The 19,297-nt window shown below is 34.6% G+C and overlaps 1 protein-coding gene across 1 annotated transcript in view; it reads right to left on the bottom strand.

The window, feature by feature from the left end:
* Positions 1 to 19,297, bottom strand: part of LOC125678524 (deleted in malignant brain tumors 1 protein-like) — an 83,910-nt gene that overhangs the window by 17,710 nt on the left and 46,903 nt on the right. Inside the window, exons 24-35 of the mRNA XM_056155246.1 lie at positions 18,286 to 18,442; positions 17,715 to 17,893; positions 16,738 to 16,906; positions 15,235 to 15,404; positions 11,509 to 11,665; positions 8,683 to 8,855; positions 6,818 to 6,971; positions 4,512 to 4,684; positions 3,580 to 3,733; positions 3,171 to 3,343; positions 2,324 to 2,534; positions 94 to 266 (exon numbers count right to left, since the gene is read on the bottom strand). Of these exons, the coding sequence (XP_056011221.1) occupies positions 94 to 266; positions 2,324 to 2,534; positions 3,171 to 3,343; positions 3,580 to 3,733; positions 4,512 to 4,684; positions 6,818 to 6,971; positions 8,683 to 8,855; positions 11,509 to 11,665; positions 15,235 to 15,404; positions 16,738 to 16,906; positions 17,715 to 17,893; positions 18,286 to 18,442 (2,043 nt within the window). The remainder of the gene's footprint in view (positions 1 to 93; positions 267 to 2,323; positions 2,535 to 3,170; positions 3,344 to 3,579; positions 3,734 to 4,511; positions 4,685 to 6,817; positions 6,972 to 8,682; positions 8,856 to 11,508; positions 11,666 to 15,234; positions 15,405 to 16,737; positions 16,907 to 17,714; positions 17,894 to 18,285; positions 18,443 to 19,297) is intronic.

Below are 19,297 nucleotides of genomic sequence, written 5' to 3'. Positions count from 1 at the left end.
CCCCCCATTAAGGACAACACAGAAAAGATTCCCCTATTCCCCTAGAAATGGCCCACACATTCACATTACATGACTGTCATATTATCAACATACCAGGAGAACATATGATGCCGACATCTTCATTGTGTCCGCAGTTGTGGGCACCCCAGCCGTTGGAGCGACATTGAGTGATGGATCTTTCAGACCCTGTACAGTTGACATTGTCCAACCAGATTTTCCCTGAGCCTGATCCAAAGGAGCCAGCACCTCTAAAAGATGCCCCAGTACTGCAATGATATCACATATCAAATGTTAAGTTCCACATGTGAAAACTATACATCAATTCAATATATTTTTAAGGTATCTCCATACTCGCATTATCATCTGATAAAAGTTTAAAATTTAAAATGTTTATTTATTTCAATCTATTAAAGTTAAAACTAATAAGATGCAAGACATACATTATACAATACATATACAAAACCATTTATCAACGTGACTCAGAAATATTGCATTTTTTCTTCAACAGCATTATTAAAATTTCACAAGAACTGTTTAAAACGATATCATAGTATTCATAATAATTTCATGAAACTGTTTCTTTACAAAATCATTCAAAATTTTTGTAAAAAATCAAGAAAATCTATCGCATAATGAACTTGATAAAGGATTCAATGAAAACAGTGTTGTTTACCTTGGATTCAATATTTTGAAACAAATCATTGATTATCTATATATAACTTAGACTTTTGAAACATTTTATGTTTAACAAAACTTTTTACAATAACCACTGGAATGGACAAGCTCCAACAAAATGTATGTTCCTATCATGCAAAAATGTAAATAAAATCGTTGATTTTACAAAATCTTATGACATAACAGGAGGGTAGAACTACACTGGGGTGAAATAACACACCAGAGAAATTTGATGTGGATGAAAAGTGGGAGGGTAATGTACATGTACAAAAATATTTTGAAATTGAAAACGTTCGAATTCAGAATTATTTAGTAAAAAAATGCAGTTTTAGTAGAAAGTAATCTGAAAATTTAAAGCTAGGCAATCAAATATACAAATATTGCTTAATGTATTTTCAATTATGTTTTAACAGGAAGTGAAGTCTGAGTCATTATGATGAAGCAGTATTATCTCGATCCTTATAATGAATTGATATATCAAGAGATTAAGTTTAGGCATTCAAACAAACCTATCAAATTTGTATATATCAGTAGATATCATATGCTAAATGGTAAGTTCAAATCATTTCTCATTTTTCATTATGGATCAAATTATAATTCCTGATTTGTGAGAGTTAGAGCAGGAGAATGAATTTGATTCTTATCTACTGGTACAAATGTTTGAGTGATAAGTCCAAATGTCTCTACTTTTTCAAATAAAGAAATTTACCAACAAAAAATCAAGTGAATAAGAAGCGATCCACAGCAGAATCACCAGTAACACTGATAATTAGATAAATAATCCTGAAAGAGTCAACTAATAAAGACTATATAGTTACAATAAAACAGAATTCTATAGAATGTTATCCGACATACACATCGGCTGTATCAATACAAATGATAGTTAAATGCGTTACACTCAAACATTTAGGAACAAAATATACCTATGAAATGTTCTTATTTGTATTTTTTTCGTCAATAAAATGCCCTTTGCACGATTCTTACATGGAGTCCATTTCTTCATAAGAAAACAAACAGTTTTAAGGAGGTACTCTACATCGTCATTATGGCCGACTCCTTTAGAAACATGAATGAAAATGTAAAAATCAGCAATACCAGTGTATTCATTTCACAAGGAGCGAGAATGATACTACATTGTATATATGTTTGTTTCCTGTTACCAAGGCGAAAAAATCCAGGTAGGCAGGTAGGTTTCCTACTTTTTAAAAATTATTTTTTCAAAGGGGTAGTTTACACAACTTTAAGATAACAAGAGTTGATCGCGCATAAAGTATAGGGTGCTGTGTCAAACCTAAAAGTTAGGAAATCGGACCCTGCTCAACAAGTGTAGAATTCTTGCAGTTAATAGAGCATTAGTTTCGTAACCAGGAGGTCATATAATAATATAGGTCTGTACTTTAGTCAGATTGCACTCATGCCATGACAGGATGGCAGCTTTGAGTCCAGGTAGGTCGGTTAGCAAGAAACAAATGAAAAAATTTTGGCCTTATACTTTCTTCTAAATCTATAACTTTTTCACTAAATGACGCAAATTTGAGTTTCAATTTAATGTACACATCCTCCACTTTCCATCCATAGCAATTTCTCAACTGTGGTATTCCTCCTTAAATTTTCTTATGCTGTAAATTCAGGGAAATGAAAAACAAACCTGCTGTAACCTAACATCTGACACAAAACACCTGCATTTTGATTGGTAAAGGCATCATCACAGATGGTACCCCACTGACCGAAGGCGTAAACCTCTACCCTGCCCTGGTAGGCATCAGCACCATTTACCAGTCGGATGAAGGTGGTCCCTGGGGCTGGCGTGGCTCGGGTGGTTGTTACACGACCTGGTCTAGGTGTGGTGCTTCTTGGGGCTGTTTTAATGCAAAATGAAAACTGAATTTTGGGGCTGTTTTAATGCACACTGTAAATTGAATTTTGAGACAGAATTCCCCCCCCCCCCTTTTTTTAAAATGATTGATAAAAGTAAAATTTCAATTATAGTACAATTTAGAGCAACATTACACACTGTCAGATAAATAATAGAGCTGTAATAAAAAGGCATGCTATCAGTGACACAGTGCTACACTAATACATGCTACAAATAGATTTCATTATAGAGGACCAAACTGTTTACACTGCAGAAAAGTAAGTGAAGTAATAAAATTAATACAATTTGTTTTTATTTTGAAATAATAATACTTTTGTCATATCTTATGTACAAAATATCTATAGAATCAATTGCCTTGTAACTGTTATCTAAAATCTACTTAAAATTAAACAAAAGTAGGATTTATACAAGTCATTTGGAGTTGCACAATATTTTCAAAACCATCAGTCCCACACATCCTTAAATGAATAATACACATCTAGGCATCATCTTCAGACCCTGGGATGATAAAATTGTGCTTTAATTACTTTATGTTTTCTAACCTCCGACTTTTCTCCCCATTAACAAATCAAAAGAAGATTTTTATCTCTCCATGAAAAAATAAGAAATCTGAGCTTACTATTAGTACAGACGACACCCACATCTTCACCATGTCTACAGTTGTTGCTGCCGTATGGACGATGGGGGCACAAATCAATGCTAGCTTCACTTCCTGTACATTTCACGTCATCCAACCAGATCTGTCCTGTCCCCGCCCCAAAGTATGCCCTACCCAAGGCGTAGGCATTTGAGCTGAATTACATGTATGGCATAAAAGTACATGCACATGTTTATTTACAGAAAAATAAACTGGGTCATAATACATGTACTTTCCTTCTAATAAGACTTGATTTTGAAATTTCTATGTAATTTCAGTTTTTACAGATTTAACATAAATCTAAGCTGATACAAAATTGCTATGTGCGATAATTATCATGCTTTATTAACTATAAAAACAAATTTAAACATATTTTAAGAAATGTACATACTATGGTTTTCCCAACATTTTGCAAACAATTTGTGCATTTTTAATTCCTGTGGCTGTCCAGTAGTCGTCACAAACTGTCCCCCATGTGTTGTTATGCTGGATCTCTACACGACCACTATTGGTTGACCCTCCAACTAACCGAATCGGCAAACTCTCTGTAAAAGACAAAAAATTAATTGCTCCTGTGAATACTACAAAATTGTATGAGCTTTTACTCTAACAATTCTCCTGAATGATTGATACTCCAAAGAAAATTAATTACACTTAATTTGCTGTAATATAAAACTAAATTTTATTCATATAAATAAATGCAAGATCTCATTTTAATGCCACTTGAAAATAAACTTTGTCACAGACAAACACTTAATAGTGTCTAGGTGAGATTTTAACATCAGCTCACACTCACGACTATTACTGACTGTGAATGCATTTCCTATCGACAATTTCTACAAGTTTAATTATTTCTGGCCCAGTATTTGCCAGTGAAATGAATTCATTGTATTTCTACTACTTTTTACTCAAGGACATTGCTTTGTGAAAGCTTGACTGAATCAGTGACATACAGTTCAGACGCAGAAGTTGACATCGCTTTGTGAAAGCTTGACTGAATCAGTGACATACAGTTCAGACGCATAAGTTGACATCGCTTTGTGAAAGCTTGACTGAATCAGTGGCATACAGTTCAGACGCAGAAGTTGACATCGCTTTGTGAAAGCTTGACTGAATCAGTGACATACAGTTCAGATGCAGAAGTTGACTGTTAACAGATGCAGGAATACAAAATGGTTGTCTGATGAATTAGATCAGAAAACTTCAATTGTGATTTAGGTGGGCTAAAACTTTGCATCTGTGCTTTGTCTCCTCTCCGCTCATCTCCTAAATAATTGAAAAAATGTTGGCTGCTGAAGATATGATTTCTGAGAATAAGCTTACCAACACCACAAACAACACCCACATCTTCATCATGATCACAGTTGTTTCTCCCCAGGGGCTTAGAGGAACACTGGAGAAGAGTTTTCTCTGACCCAACACAATGGACATCATCCAAAAGGATTCGGCCAGTCCCACGGCCAAAGAATGACCTTGGTTTAGCAATGGCTCCAGTTCTAACACAAGAAATACGATAACAATGAATACTGTGATGAATATGACTACACTTAAATACCACAATGGAGCCGGAGAAGAACGGACAGCAGCTAATAAGTTTTTTCATCATACACCCATGATCTTAAATTGAATCATTTTTAATTTTTGCAGAGTGAACTGCAGGTTTTGACAATTTCATTGTTGGACAAGAATATCACAGTGAAAGATATTACATTGTGCTGTCTTAACTTCTTCAACTCAACATATGACATGTATTTTTGTTCACATTTTTTACATTCTACTACAGCAATAGGTTTTCAATTTGTTGGAGATTTCTTTTTTTTAAATCCTTGCCCAATCAACAAAAATTGATACTCCCGAAATAAGAATAAATGGAACATTGTTATGGAAGAAGTTGGACTCAAAATCTACCAAAAGACATGATACAATATACCACATTTCTCCCAATATGTGCCTAGGGCACTTAGAAAACCGATCAAGGGGGTGGAGGAGGCATTTGTTAGATCTACCTTTATCAAATCACAATCATCTTAAAAAGGTTTAAATAAACAAGAGAAGAGGCCCATAGGCCACATTGCTCACCTGAGTCACCTTGGCCTTGCTGTTAAGCGGTTGTGATTTTTGAAGATTTTTTTTTTCTCACAGTTTTTATTCCCATGAAAAAATTTGACCCTGTATCATGCCCCCAAACTAGCCCCAGGGGGTCACGACATAACTGAACTTGAATTCCCACAGCATGGGGATGCCACTTAACCAATGTTACTAACATGACCTTGTTGTTCTGAAGGAGACTTTGTGAAATACTTTCTTTCCTGTATACAAGTATGAAACTTCTCTGTACTATTGACAATTGGTCCTCCATTATTTTAAAAATCTATAGATATGAATGATTTACTATAGACAAAAACAAAGTACAGTGAAACTGTACTAAGCATTCAGTAAAGGTGACCTTTATACAGAGGCAACCTTTATACAGAGGTGACCTTTATAGAGGTGATCTTTATAGAGAGATGAACTTTATAGAAGTGATCTTTATACAGAGATGACCTTTATAGAGAGGTGAACTTTATAGAGAGGTGACTTTTATACAGAGGCAACCTTTATACAGAGGTGACCTTTATAGAGGTGATCTTTATACAGAGATGACCTTTATAGAGAGGTGAACTTTATAGAGGTGATCTTTATACAGAGATGACCTTTATAGAGAGGTGAACTTTATAGAGAGGTGACTTTTATACAGAGGCAACCTTTATACAGAGGCAATCTTTATACAGAGGTGACCATTTATACAACGGTGACCATTTATACAGAAGTGACTTTTATAGAGAGGTGACCTTTCAGGCTTTATAGAGAGGTGACCTTTATAGAGAGGTGACCTCTTAATAGTGGTCCACTTTATAAAAAAAAACTCTGATGTCCTATAATTTACAATTAAACATGCATATTAAACACTACATTGATATTCATATTTCAACTTTTCTGGCTCAGTGGTTCTTGAGAAGATTTTTTAAATAACCCTAACCCTATTTTGCCCATTCTAGATCATCTCCCCTTTGATGGGAGCATTGCCCTTCATTAGAACAAACTTGAATTCCATTAACCTAAAGATAATCTGCACCAAGCTTGATTGAAATTAGTCCAGTGGTTCTGGAGAAGATAAAAAATTTAAAAGTTTACAGACAGTCAGACAGATAAAGGGGTGATCAGAAAAGCTCACTTGAGCTTTCAGCTAAGGTGAGCTAACAATGAAACATGTTTTCCTATAAGATGCATGTATGTTCACACACATTACATTTCTTTTCAATGATACACTAAACATGTTAGTAAAATAATATATTCTTTTGGCATAGTAATAGAAATGAAGTGTTTGCATTTCAATTTAATATTAAGATATCAAGAAATGCAATGAACAATAATTACTACATTTACTACATCTGTAAATCAAATACAATTCATGACAGTCCATTTTGGAAAGATTAATATCCACATGTCTGATCAATAAAAAAAAACCAAAAAACCAAAAAAAACCCTTTAAAAACAAAATTCAACATCATGTGAAAATGGCTATTACCCCCCCCCCCCCCCCCCCCCCCCCCCCCCCCCCATCGTTCTATGCACCAACATTACGTTACCTCCTGAATCCTGCCATGGCACATACCACGCCCGCAGCTTTCGAGTTAAACATGTCATCACAAACAGTACCCCAGGTTCCATTGACCTGAATTTCTACACGACCTTGATTAGGGTTACCGTTCGGGTCCACAAGACGAAGAGGTACAGCAGGAGCTGAAACAGAGATCATCATAATTCTAAACAGAGATCACTGTAATTCTAAACAGAGATCACTAATTCTAAACAGAGATCACTAATTCTAAACAGAGATCACTGTAATTCTAAACAGAGATCATTGTAATTCTAAACAGAGATCACTGTAATTCTTAACAGAGATCACTGTAATTCTAAACAGAGATCATTGTAATTCTAAACAGAGATCACAGAGATCATTGTAATTCTAAACAGAGATCACTGTAATTCTAAACAGAGATCATTGTAATTCTAAACAGAGATCATTGTAATTCAAAACAGAGATCACTGTAATTCTAAACAGAGATCATTGTAATTCTAAACAGAGATCATTGTAATTCATTGTAATTTTAAACAGAGATCATTGTAATTCTAAACAGAGATCACTGTAATTCTAAACAGAGATCATTGTAATTTTAAACAAAGATCACTGTAATTCTAAACAGAGATCATTGTAATTCTAAACAGAGATCATTGTAATTCATTGTAATTTTAAACAAATATCATTGTAATTCTAAACAGAGATCACTGTAATTCTAAACAGAGCTCATTGTAATTTTAAACAAAGATCACTGTAATTCTAAACAGAGATCATTGTAATTCATTGTAATTTTAAACAGATATCATTGTAATTCTAAACGGAGATCATTGTAATTCTTAACAGAGATCATTGTAATTCTAAACAGAGATCACTGTAATTCTAAACAGAGATCATTGTAATTTTAAACAGAGATCATTGTAATTCTAAACAGAGATCACTGCAATTCATTGTAATTTTAAACAGATCATTGTAATTCTAAACAGAGATCATTGTAATTAATTGTAATTCTAAACAGAGATCATTTTAATTCTAAACAGAGATCATTGAAATTCTAAACAGAGATCATTTTAATTCTTAACAGAGATCACTGTAATTCTAAACAGAGATCATTGTAATTCTAAACAGAGATCGTTGTAATTCTAAACTGAGATCATTGTAATTCATAACAGAGATCATTGTAATTCTAAACAGATCATTTTAATTCTAAACAGAGATCATCGTAATTATAAACAGAGATCATTGTAATTATAAACTGATTCTAAAACCTTGAAATTCAGTCAGGTTTGCTGACTAGCCAGTTTTGTAAATACATGTACATGTAAGCTCCCTATTTCTTGCTGTGAAAATATACATGTACTTGAAAATAAGCCAGCTTTGATAATATAGTACCTTACTTTCATCCATTTTATGGAGTTATTTAGACAGAATATTCATTTCATTTTGCTATATGTAAAAATCATTTTTTAAAATAAAGAATGATATCTTAAGATTTTTTTTTCTAATTTCATAGTTGTAAAATAAATTCAAACACAGTATTTTCTTTCAATTCAGTCATGGAGTGCAATTTTCGCTTTAATAAATTTGCCATGATTTGAAAATAAGCTGCCACTTTCTTACCAAAACTTAAAATAAGCCTCAGCTTATTTTCAATGTTTTAGGGTATTATTTTATTTCTATAAGTTTTGCTTTTGAGTATTTGACATAGTATAAACTAGATGGGTCTGTATAACAAATATGAACATACTGCAAAGCACATTCAAGACGGATCAAGAAAGAGGTCAGAAACTAACCCTCATGGGAGGAAGTGTAACACTTTTTGTGAAGAAATTACAAAAATACCACATATCACCCTGTGCGTGCAGTACCACTCACCTGAACAAATGACACTGAGATCTTCATTGTGACCACAATTGTTGGAACCCCATGGACGGAAGGAACAGGTGTCCAATGAGAGCTCAGTTCCACTACAGTGAAGATCATCCATCCAGATCTGACCGGTTCCAGCTCCAAAGTAGGCACTTCCTTTAACAGCAGGGGTGTTGGTGCTACATTGAATGTCGAGATGAAAAAAATTTTACAAATAATTATAAATCACAAAAGGCACACCTCTCAGTCTCCCAGCAACAGGAGGAAATATGTACCCCTAACAATCTCATTCACATCATCAACAGAAAGAAATATATCTCACTACTAGCCTAACAGTTTCATTCACATCATCAACAGAAAGAAATATATCTCACTACTAGCCAAACAATCTCACTCACATCATCAACAGAAAGAAATATATCTCACTACTCCCCTAACAATCTCATTCACATCACAACAGAAAGAATATATCTCACTAGTAGCCTAACGATCTCATTCACATCATCAACAGAAAGAATATATCTCACTACTAGCCTAAAAATCTCATTCACATCATCAACAGAAAGAAATATATCTCACTACTCCCCTAACAATCTCATTCACATCAACAGAAAGAAATATATCTCACCACACCCCAACGATTTCATTCACATCATCAACAGAAAGAAATATACCTCACTACTCCCCTAACAATCTCATTCACATCTGCGTCACCTTGACTCATATTTAATGATTTTCCCTATATATTTGAATGTAAAACTTTGATCCCTATTTTGGCCCCAACCTACCCCCAGAGGCCATGACTTTTACAAATATTTTGAATCTGTACTATGTCAGGAAGCTTTCATGTAAATGTAAACTTTTCTGGCCCAGTGGTTCTCAAGAAGATTTTTTAAGATTTTCCCTATATATTTGTATGTAAAACTTTGATCCTCTATTGTGGCCCCACCCTACACTTGGGGGTTGTGGTGTTAACAAACTTGATTCTGCACTACATCAGGACACTTTCATTTAAATGTAAACTTCTATGGCTCAGTGGTTCTTGAGAAGAAGATTTTTAAAGATTTTCCATATATATTCCCCATGTAAATATTTAATCCCCTATTGTGGCCCCATCCTACCCCTGGGGCCATGGTTTTAACACACTTGAATCTGCACAATGGCAAGAAGCTTTCATGTAAATATAAACTTTTCTGGTCCCGTGATTCTTGAGAAGAAGAGTTTTAAAAGTTTTCCCTATATATTTCTATGTAAAATTTTGATCCCTTACTGTGGTCCCATCCTACTCTCAGAGGCCATGATCTGAACAAACTTGAATCTACTTTATACCAGGAAGCTCTTAGGTAAATCGTAAATCTTCAATCTCATGGCCCAGTGGTTCCTGAGAAGAAGACTTTTAAAGATTTTCCGTATATATTCGCATGTAAAACTTTGATCCCCTATTGTGGACCCACCCTACCCCTGGGAGGGGGGGGGGGGGTCATGATTTTAACAAACTTGAATTTCCACTATGTCAGGAAGCTTTCATGTAAATTTCAGCTTTTCTGGCTCATTGGTTCTTGAGAAGAAGATTCTTAAATGACCCCACCCTATATTCACATTTTTGTGATTATCTCCCCCTTGATGGGCGAATGGCCCTTCATTTGAATAAACGTGAATCCCCTTCACCCAAGAATGATTTGAACCAAGTTTGATTGAAATTGGCCCATTAGTTCTGGAGAAGATGATTTTCCTATTGTGGTAGTTTGGGTTTTACTTTTACTTCTGGATTTCGATCCCGATGTAAATTATTCACCCGTTGTATTTGACCACTCCCACTTTATCTTTTAGCCAATCACTTTAATGACAGTTTCTATTGTCTAATTTGCTATATAAAGCCATGCAGCTTATTATTCGTCGAAGCGAGACAGCTGGCCTTGCTAGCTACTCTTCTCCTTCCATTATTCCTATTTTGGTATTACGTTTTGTTCGTCTAATTTGCCCTTTTTACTTACTAAATTATTGTATTACCTTTGGGTTGGGAGATTTCTTGATAGTTTCTAGGCTAAGTTCTAGGCTTTAGGAGTGTGTATTTGTCACATTCATACTGGTAATAAATTCGTAAAGTGTTATTTCTCTTATTTTCATTTCTATTTGAATTTATTTTCAAGTTTAAAATCATAGTGTAGTTGGGTCGTTTCAAAGTCGCCACTATCAAAATAAAATAAAACAAACACAACGCAAAGTACAGACTATACGAACGCCAGACCTGCTACACTATATAACAGCATGTAAAACTTTGATTTCCCATTGTAGCCCCAACCTACCCCCGGGGGCCATGATCTGAACAAACTTGAACTTAATTTATACCGGAAAGATGTAAACTTTTCTAGCTCAGCAGTTCTTGAGAAAAAAACTTTTAAAGATTTCCCCTATTTATTTCTATGTAAAACTTTGATTCCCTTTTGTGGCCCCAATCTACCCCCAGGAGTCATGATTTTAACAAACTTAAATCTCCACTATGTCAAGAAGCTTTCATGTAAATTTCAGTTTTTCAGGTCCAGTGGTTCTTGAGAAGATTTTTAAATGACCCCACCCTATTTTTGCATTTTATGATTATCTCCCCTTTGATTTCCACCCTCCAGGTATTTGTGGATTTGAAAGGAATAACCCTTAGTAAAATGTGTTGCCTGAATATGTAAATGAAGTTGGGCAACACATTTAATGATAACAGGATGCTTCTGGAATTAAGGGTTGTGGCAGAAAGAGATAGAATTGCGGGTTACCATGACAACTCCATTATGTAAAAATCTGTAAATACAAACTAAAGATGCAGAAAATATCACAGCCTACCTTGTCAATCCTAGTTGGTTACAGATGACCTGAGCTACTCGATAATCAGCGACATCATCACATACCGTGCCCCACTTTCCTCCATGGAAGACCTCCACTCGCCCCTCATTTTGGTTTGATCCACCCACTAAACGCACAGGAGTCATACGCTGCCTGCCTGTAGTAAAAACAAGATGTGTTTGTGAAACACAAATGCGCCCGATAATGGCCAATTCCAAAGATGGTCAAGGTCACAAGGGCAAATATCTTGGTACCAGTAGAAAGATCTTGTCAAAAGAAATGCTCATGTACAATATGAAAATTCTAATATGTATTTACCATTTAGAAGTTATGACCAATGTAAAAAAAAAATTAAAAGTAGGTTAAATGTCAAGGTCAAAAGGTTTAATACCAACGGAAAGGTCTTGTAACAAGGAATACTCATGTGAAATATCAAAGCTCTATCACTTACTGTTCAAAAGTTATAAGCAAGGTTAAAGTTTTCAAAAAGTAGGTCAAACTCCAAGGTCAAGGTCACATTGTGAAATATGTTGGTACCCACGGAAAGGTCTTGTCACAAGGAATACTCATGTGAAATATCAAAGCTCTATCACTTACTGTTCAAAAGTTATTAGCAAGGATAAAGTTTCAGACAGAATGACAGAATTACAGACAGGACAAAAACAATATGCCCCCTGATCTTCGATCTCGGGGGCATAAAAAATCCATAATTATAGCAATTTCTATTGATTGAGTAAAGATAAAATTGTTCAATAGCAACAAATTATAGGGACCAGCTTTATTCAAGTGCAATATCCAAACACTAAATTTGTAACAGTATCATAGAAATCTCCTAAGGCCATGCCAATTTGTAATCTAGTTCGTCGGATTCGTCGCTTCTATTTGTAAAAAATCGAAATTATAATATTATCAAAAAATAATACCCGCCCGTGTGTCCAAAATTATCTGCGCAAAATATTTCGCCTTTTTACAACAAGCGCACAAACGATCTTCATGCATGTGTCTGACAAATGACAGAATCGCAGGCTCTCGATAAAAATCCTAACAGTGTAATACGGTGTGATATCTATCTTAATATGTACGATACTTCATAACACTGGATTGGAAAATGTTCCTTGTACTGCAATCGAACTGGAAGCCAATGACAATTTTTAAGTGCTATTCGATGCCACTATGTGGAGAACATTGACAGCGTACGATTGATTGATTAATATTGTTTAAAGTCTCTCTTGAGAATATTTTACTCACATGAAGACGTTACCATTGGCGGTGAAGAGCTGCAAAATTTAGGCATATTCTCAGCGCTTATGGCCATTGAGCAGGGAAGGATCTTTATCGTGCCACACTTGCTGTGACATGGGTCTCAGTTTTTGCAGTCTCATCCGAAGGACTGCCCCATTTATTCGCCTATTACGACAAGCAAGGGGTAATGAGGACTATTCTAAATCGGACGGACATTCAACGACAAATTCACAATAGGTTTTTGGTGATTATTATTATGTGTGTTCTATTAAAATTCAAGAAAATACTAAAAGCGATACATTGGAGATTTCAAAATTGGACATGTCCCTAGCAAATATGCATAGATCAGAATCGAAAGTTTGTAGAAATGAAACTAAAATAAAATTCTTTAAAAAGACCTTATGAGTTAATGCTGCAAAGTACATGTATTAGGAATGAAGAAAATGAAGTCTTTGAAACTTGAAATACTTCCTATTTATTGTAAACTATATCAACAAAGTTGAAAAATGTAAGTTCATGTGGTAAACAAATGATATCTGATAATTTTAGATCTTTATTTTTAAGCGCTCGCTTTTTAAAATCACAGTTAATTCAATAAAAATTATTTACATTTCTTGTATTCGCTCGCCTCATAATTTTTATCCACAAAATAAAAAATAAGATTTGTAAAATTATTTCGCCCTCTCACTTCACTTTTTTGGTTCGAAAATCCAAAGAACTATTTTACAAATTTGTGTGGCCTAATTAAGCAAGCTAGATCAGTTTCATTTCCTCTATAAATACCTCTGATCAAGCTAATGGAATAATGGTGTATACAACTATCTCAGTTTCATATTGCTCTTCTTCTTAGTTACTTAAGTTGCATTGAACTAAAACTCCTTGTGCAAAGTTTTTGAAAATTGCCGATACAAAGGTTCTGTAAATTAACAGCGTTTGAAATTGGTTTTAGAAACTTGGTGTAGACTATGGAGCGCCAAATTAACATAAACTCAAATAATTGAAGATATCTTCAATTATTTGAAGATATCATAAATTCAATTATTGCTCTCTTTAATTGAATTAATGCGTGCATTAAATCAATTATTGCTCTCATCAAATGAATTAATGCGCGCTTCAATTCAATTATTGCTCTCATCAATTGAATTAATGCGCGCATCAATTGAATTAATGAGAGCAATAATTGATTTAATGCGCGCATTAATTCAATTATTGCTCTCTTCAATTCAATTGATAAGAGCATCAATTGAATTAATGAGAGCAATAATATATTTGATGCGCGCATTAATTCAATTATTGCTCTCTTAAATTGAATTGATGAGAGCATTAATTTCGTAGAAATATTGCTCGCAATAATTGATTTAGAGCTCGGTATAAATAATTTGATGATCTCTTTAATTCAATTGAAGATATCTTTAATTATTTACAATGCTTTTGTATAAGGAATTAATGCGCGCATCAATTCTTTTAAAGAGAGCAACAATTCAATTAAAGAGATCATTAATTCAATTGTGGATATATTGAATTGAAGATATCTTTAATTATTTAGTTGCTCTCTCTAAAAGAATTATTGCTCTCTTCAAATGAATTGAAGATATCATTAATTCAATTGAAGAGAGCAATAATTGAATTAAATCCATTATTGCTCTCATCAAATGAATTAATGCACGCATCAATTCAATTATTGCTCTCATCAATTGATTTAATGCGCGCATTATATCAATTATTGCTCTCTTCAATTGAATTGTAGCGCGCATCAATTCAATTGTTGATATCATTAATTCATTTGAAGAGATCATTAATTCAATTAAAGCGCGCATCAATTCAGCAGAAGAATTAATGCTATCATCAATTCATTTAATGCGCGCAATAATTCAGAATTGAAGATATCATTAATTATTTGAAGAGATCTTTAATTAAATTGTTGCACGCATCAAATGAATTGATGATATCTTCAAATAATTGAAGATATCTTCAATGATTTGAGTTTATGTTAATTTGGTACTCCATAGTAGACCACAGGTCTATGCCAAAACAAGATGATATAGACCTCATCGAATTGGCATAGGCCACAACATTGGGGAAAAAAATAAACACAAATTTAAAACATATTCATTTACTTCTAATGTAATTAGAAAGTATATTTTCTTTCCATAACAATATCGTTTCCTCACAACATTTATCAGACATTGACTGACCATGCAGGGTCCTTTGGGATAACTTCATTGCTTTAAATCTAGAAAATCGGCATAGACAATTTGGTCTATCTCAATTACAATTAGCATAGACCAGTGCCATTTGACATAGACTCGGTCTATGGTTAATTTTGAACACTGAATTAATCTACGATTCCTTTGGACAGGTAGGTCGCTATACACCACACTTCATTACCTCTTTATTAAATTGCAAGATTCTGATTTTACAAACTTCATTCTATACAAAGTACAAGTATTATTCTGGTGGGTTTTCCTACTAGTTTAATTCTACCTGCACAGACAATTCCAGCATCTTCTCTATGTCGACAGTTGTTCACACCCCAGCCACGACTCCCACATAGGGCAATACTGGTCTCGTTTCCAAAACAGTTCAAGTTGTCCAGCCAGATAGGTCCTGTTCCCTGCCCGTAAAAGGCTGAGGTTTTAGCTCGAGCTCCAATACTGGGAAAAAAAGTGGATTCCACATGTTACCAAGAAAACTGATGCAGATACATTTGTAATCAGCAACATAAGTGGCCCACATTGTTCACCTGAGACATGGCATATCATTGGATGATTTAAGTTTAGCTTATTGCGTCATCCTCCGTCCCACACCCATGTTTTGAATGGTGATTTATGTCAAGGGTTAGTGCGAGGTAATGGATCAATAACCCTTGACTTGTGAAGATGCTGTTGACACTAAAAATCCAATAATAACACCCCTCCCTCTGGAAGGGGTCATGACTTAAAAAACCTGAATCTACACTGCATGAAATTAGTAAATGCTTGCTCTGTACCCAAGGGGTACTTGAATTTTTTTTTTTTTTTAAAGTTGTAAAATAGTGAACTTAAATCCCCACTATGCCCTTTCCTGGCAGCTTGAAGTTCAGGTGGTATAGTTTGAATAATCTCTATATTAATTCAACAATAAAAGTTAGCTTGCATGAAAAATTTGTTTTTTCCCCTGGTACAGTAGCTTTTGAAGAACAACATTTAAGAAGAGGTCCCATAAGCTCAACTATGAATTGTATTTTGCACATTAAGCACTAAAATCCTAAACTTTTGCCATACCATGTACAAACTTGAATCCACACTTCATAAAAATGCTTGCTTATCATTTTTACATATCTTATCCTTTTGATTCTTGAGAATACATTTCTAAAGAAATTTCATATAATTATATATTCCTAAATGTAAACTTTTAAACCCCTTTTGTTGTCCTGACATGACCCCTTTCCTCACAAAGTAAACAATCTTGAAAAGAAGGATGCTTGCAGATTGATTTGACAAACTGTACTGTTCTAAGAAGATTATAAACAGAATTTTCCTTAACAGTATAACACGGTTATAATGAATCTCCAGGGTTAGTAAAAAACAGTTCATTATAACCAGACTTTGTTAGATCTAATGACATTTTTGCTAATTTCCTCTTATAGTGGAATAAATCAGGGAGTAAATACTCTTTGTGGTAAAAAATTATCTGGAGCTCTGTTAAAGTTTTATATGGATAGGAATATACAGTAAAACATGATTATAACAAATACACTTATAATAAATTCACACCTATTCTGAAGTGATATTTATTCCACTATTGATATTAACAAATTTTACTGTGTCATAACATCATACATCTAAATATCATATATGATCAAGCCCTGGGCTAACCTCAATTCATATGAATAGATAATTCATATTTATACATCTAATGTCAAATAAAATATATGACTACAGCCATGTACATTTTTTTCGATACTATTTGCTTGTTTCTTGGAACTGAAATTCTTTTAGTGCTTACGGAGATTGTCCGAGCATTCTACAGAGTACGGATGCTTCCTGTGCCCCAAAATAATCATCACAGATGGTTCCCCACGTGTTGTTGTAGAAAATCTCCACACGGCCCTCTGTCTGGTTGTTACTTCCTCCCCGCAGTCGAATCTGGATGTTATTGGTAACTACCGTTCCAGCTTAATATAAAATCATTTTGTTTCATGAAAATAGGTTGTAATTAACAAATAAATCATAATGTAAAAGATCTTAAAATAAATATCGCTCTTAATATCAACCCAACTAAATTACACCAGTGTATACTGCAGAGTCAATATAAAAAATTCAATAGAAGCGAATAACACTAATATGTTACCTCTGCTTAACTTAAGAAGAATCATTAAGCTTGTCAGCAGAGTCTTGGTCTCTGAATTCATCTGGATTACATCAGAATCCAATGTCATATATCAATTTAACATGTGCACTCATCTGGATTACAGCACAATCCAGTGTTGTGCATCAATTTAACATGTCAATTCCAATGAATTAATCTGATATGTACACTTGCCTGGAATTACACTCAAATCCATTGCAATAATCTGTCAGAGTTGTAACCTCTGCTGGACTGACTGGACCCCCCCCCCCCCCCCCCCCAAGATTCAATCCAACATGTAACCCCTCCTGGATCATACCGAACTCTGGAGTTTTAATCTGATGTTTAAACACACCTGGATTACACCCGATTTTAGTATTCATCTGTTATCAAAATTCACCTGGATTACACCTGATTCTAGCAATCATCTGATATCAAAATTCACCTGGATTACACCCGACTCCAGGGACTTAAGCTGACTAGTAATCATCTGATATCAAAATTCACCTGGATTACATACACCTGACTCCAGGGACTTAAGCTGACTAGTAATTATCTGATATCAAAATTCACTTGGATTACACCTGACTCCAGGGACTTAAGCTGACTAGTAATCATCTGATATCAAAATTCACCTGGATTACACCTGACTCCAGCATCTTCCGTGTGGTCACAGTTGCTTAGTCCTAGTGCTGTGTAGTTACACTGACCCAGATTAGTCTCAGTACCAATACAGCTCACATCATCCAGGATAATTTTCTGGCTCGCTGCACCCTGTCCATATCTAGCATGGGAGTAAGCTGTAGCACCATCCCTGTAAATTCCGAATCAACAACAGTAATGGGATCTTTGTATCTAATAACTACAGAATTATTTTTCATAAACGTTAATTAACATTACAATGCTGTTACTGATGGAGAACCAGCAAGCATCCATTTCATTGTCTTTAAAATACTGTAAACCAACTTTTATTTGCAGTTACTTTCTTTCACGATTCACCTGTGGTAAACTGATTCGCGGCGAGTAATTTTCGTGATCAAACCTTTTTCATTAACATTGACAAATATTCAAAGACTGGTTCACGACAAGAAATATGTGCAACGATGAGATTCCACTAATCTCATGAAATTTTCTCGCACGCGAATAAAAGTTGGTTTACAGTACACTGGTATTTTTCAATTTGCAGTAAATAATGTAAAAGCTTACGTGGAATACCCCAGCATTCTACAAACAACCTGCGCATCAGCGTTAGACCAACTGTCATCACAGACTGTCCCCCAGGTGCCACTGTAGCTCACCTCCACCCTGCCTTCCATGAGAGAGGGCCCAGCAACAAGTCGAACATTGAGGGGTCGTACTGAGGCTGTCAAGAAAATGCGAAGCCATTTATTTCTACCATCATTACATGAAAATAAGTATTGGTAGTGCAGTGAAGATGAATGAAAATATTTTCAAGCCTGAATTTAATTGTGAGGCACATGGACTTGCTCATAACAACTTCATAGGGTTGTCAAACACACAAAACAAATAGAACTAAGGGTTAATATTTCAGACATTAAAATACAATTTCCTAAGGCCTGTTTAATCTACTGGTAGGATTCATCCTTGTACTACTGGCATATTTTTGAGATGAGGCAATCGAAAAAGCGTTCCAAGTCCACTGAGTCACTTCACAATCAACTAAATATTTACTAATCATAACCAAGAATAACTTACCTACTCACTTAAAGTACATGTTACCTAATTATTCTATGCTCGTCAATGAAAAGTTTCACTATAGACCATGCACTAAATTTAAGGCGCATTGTAATCACTCTATAATGGTGAAATTGAAACAAGTGTTTGAACATTTTTAGAGCTGCCAAACTGTAAACTTCTAGATCTGAAAACTTTAGCTAAACGACTTGGGAGATATAGTGCCCTATGTTACTAAATCATCAGATTTACAATGTTACTTTTTCTGCCCACTGTTCAAGTATCATATCTGTATTTTTACTCTGCTGCCTCAAGGTTTTGATAGCAAAGAATGTCAAATAAGTTCATTTATTTACATACCCATTAATTTATCATAAAACAAAGAAGAAACGAATATCATCACGATGAAATGGAAAAAGAAAACTAACGAAATTCAAATGGTTAAGAACTTGGAATCAAAAGATAAAAGGATTTAAAAACAAGAGGCCCATGGGCCACATCGCTCACCTGAGTCACCTTGGTC

The sequence above is a fragment of the Ostrea edulis genome, chromosome 2, assembly GCF_947568905.1.
Source record: "Ostrea edulis chromosome 2, xbOstEdul1.1, whole genome shotgun sequence".
NCBI classification, from domain to species: Eukaryota; Metazoa; Mollusca; class Bivalvia; order Ostreida; family Ostreidae; genus Ostrea; species Ostrea edulis.
The sequence above is the reverse complement of the archived record's forward strand: the minus strand, read 5'-3'. Positions and strand labels throughout refer to the sequence as shown.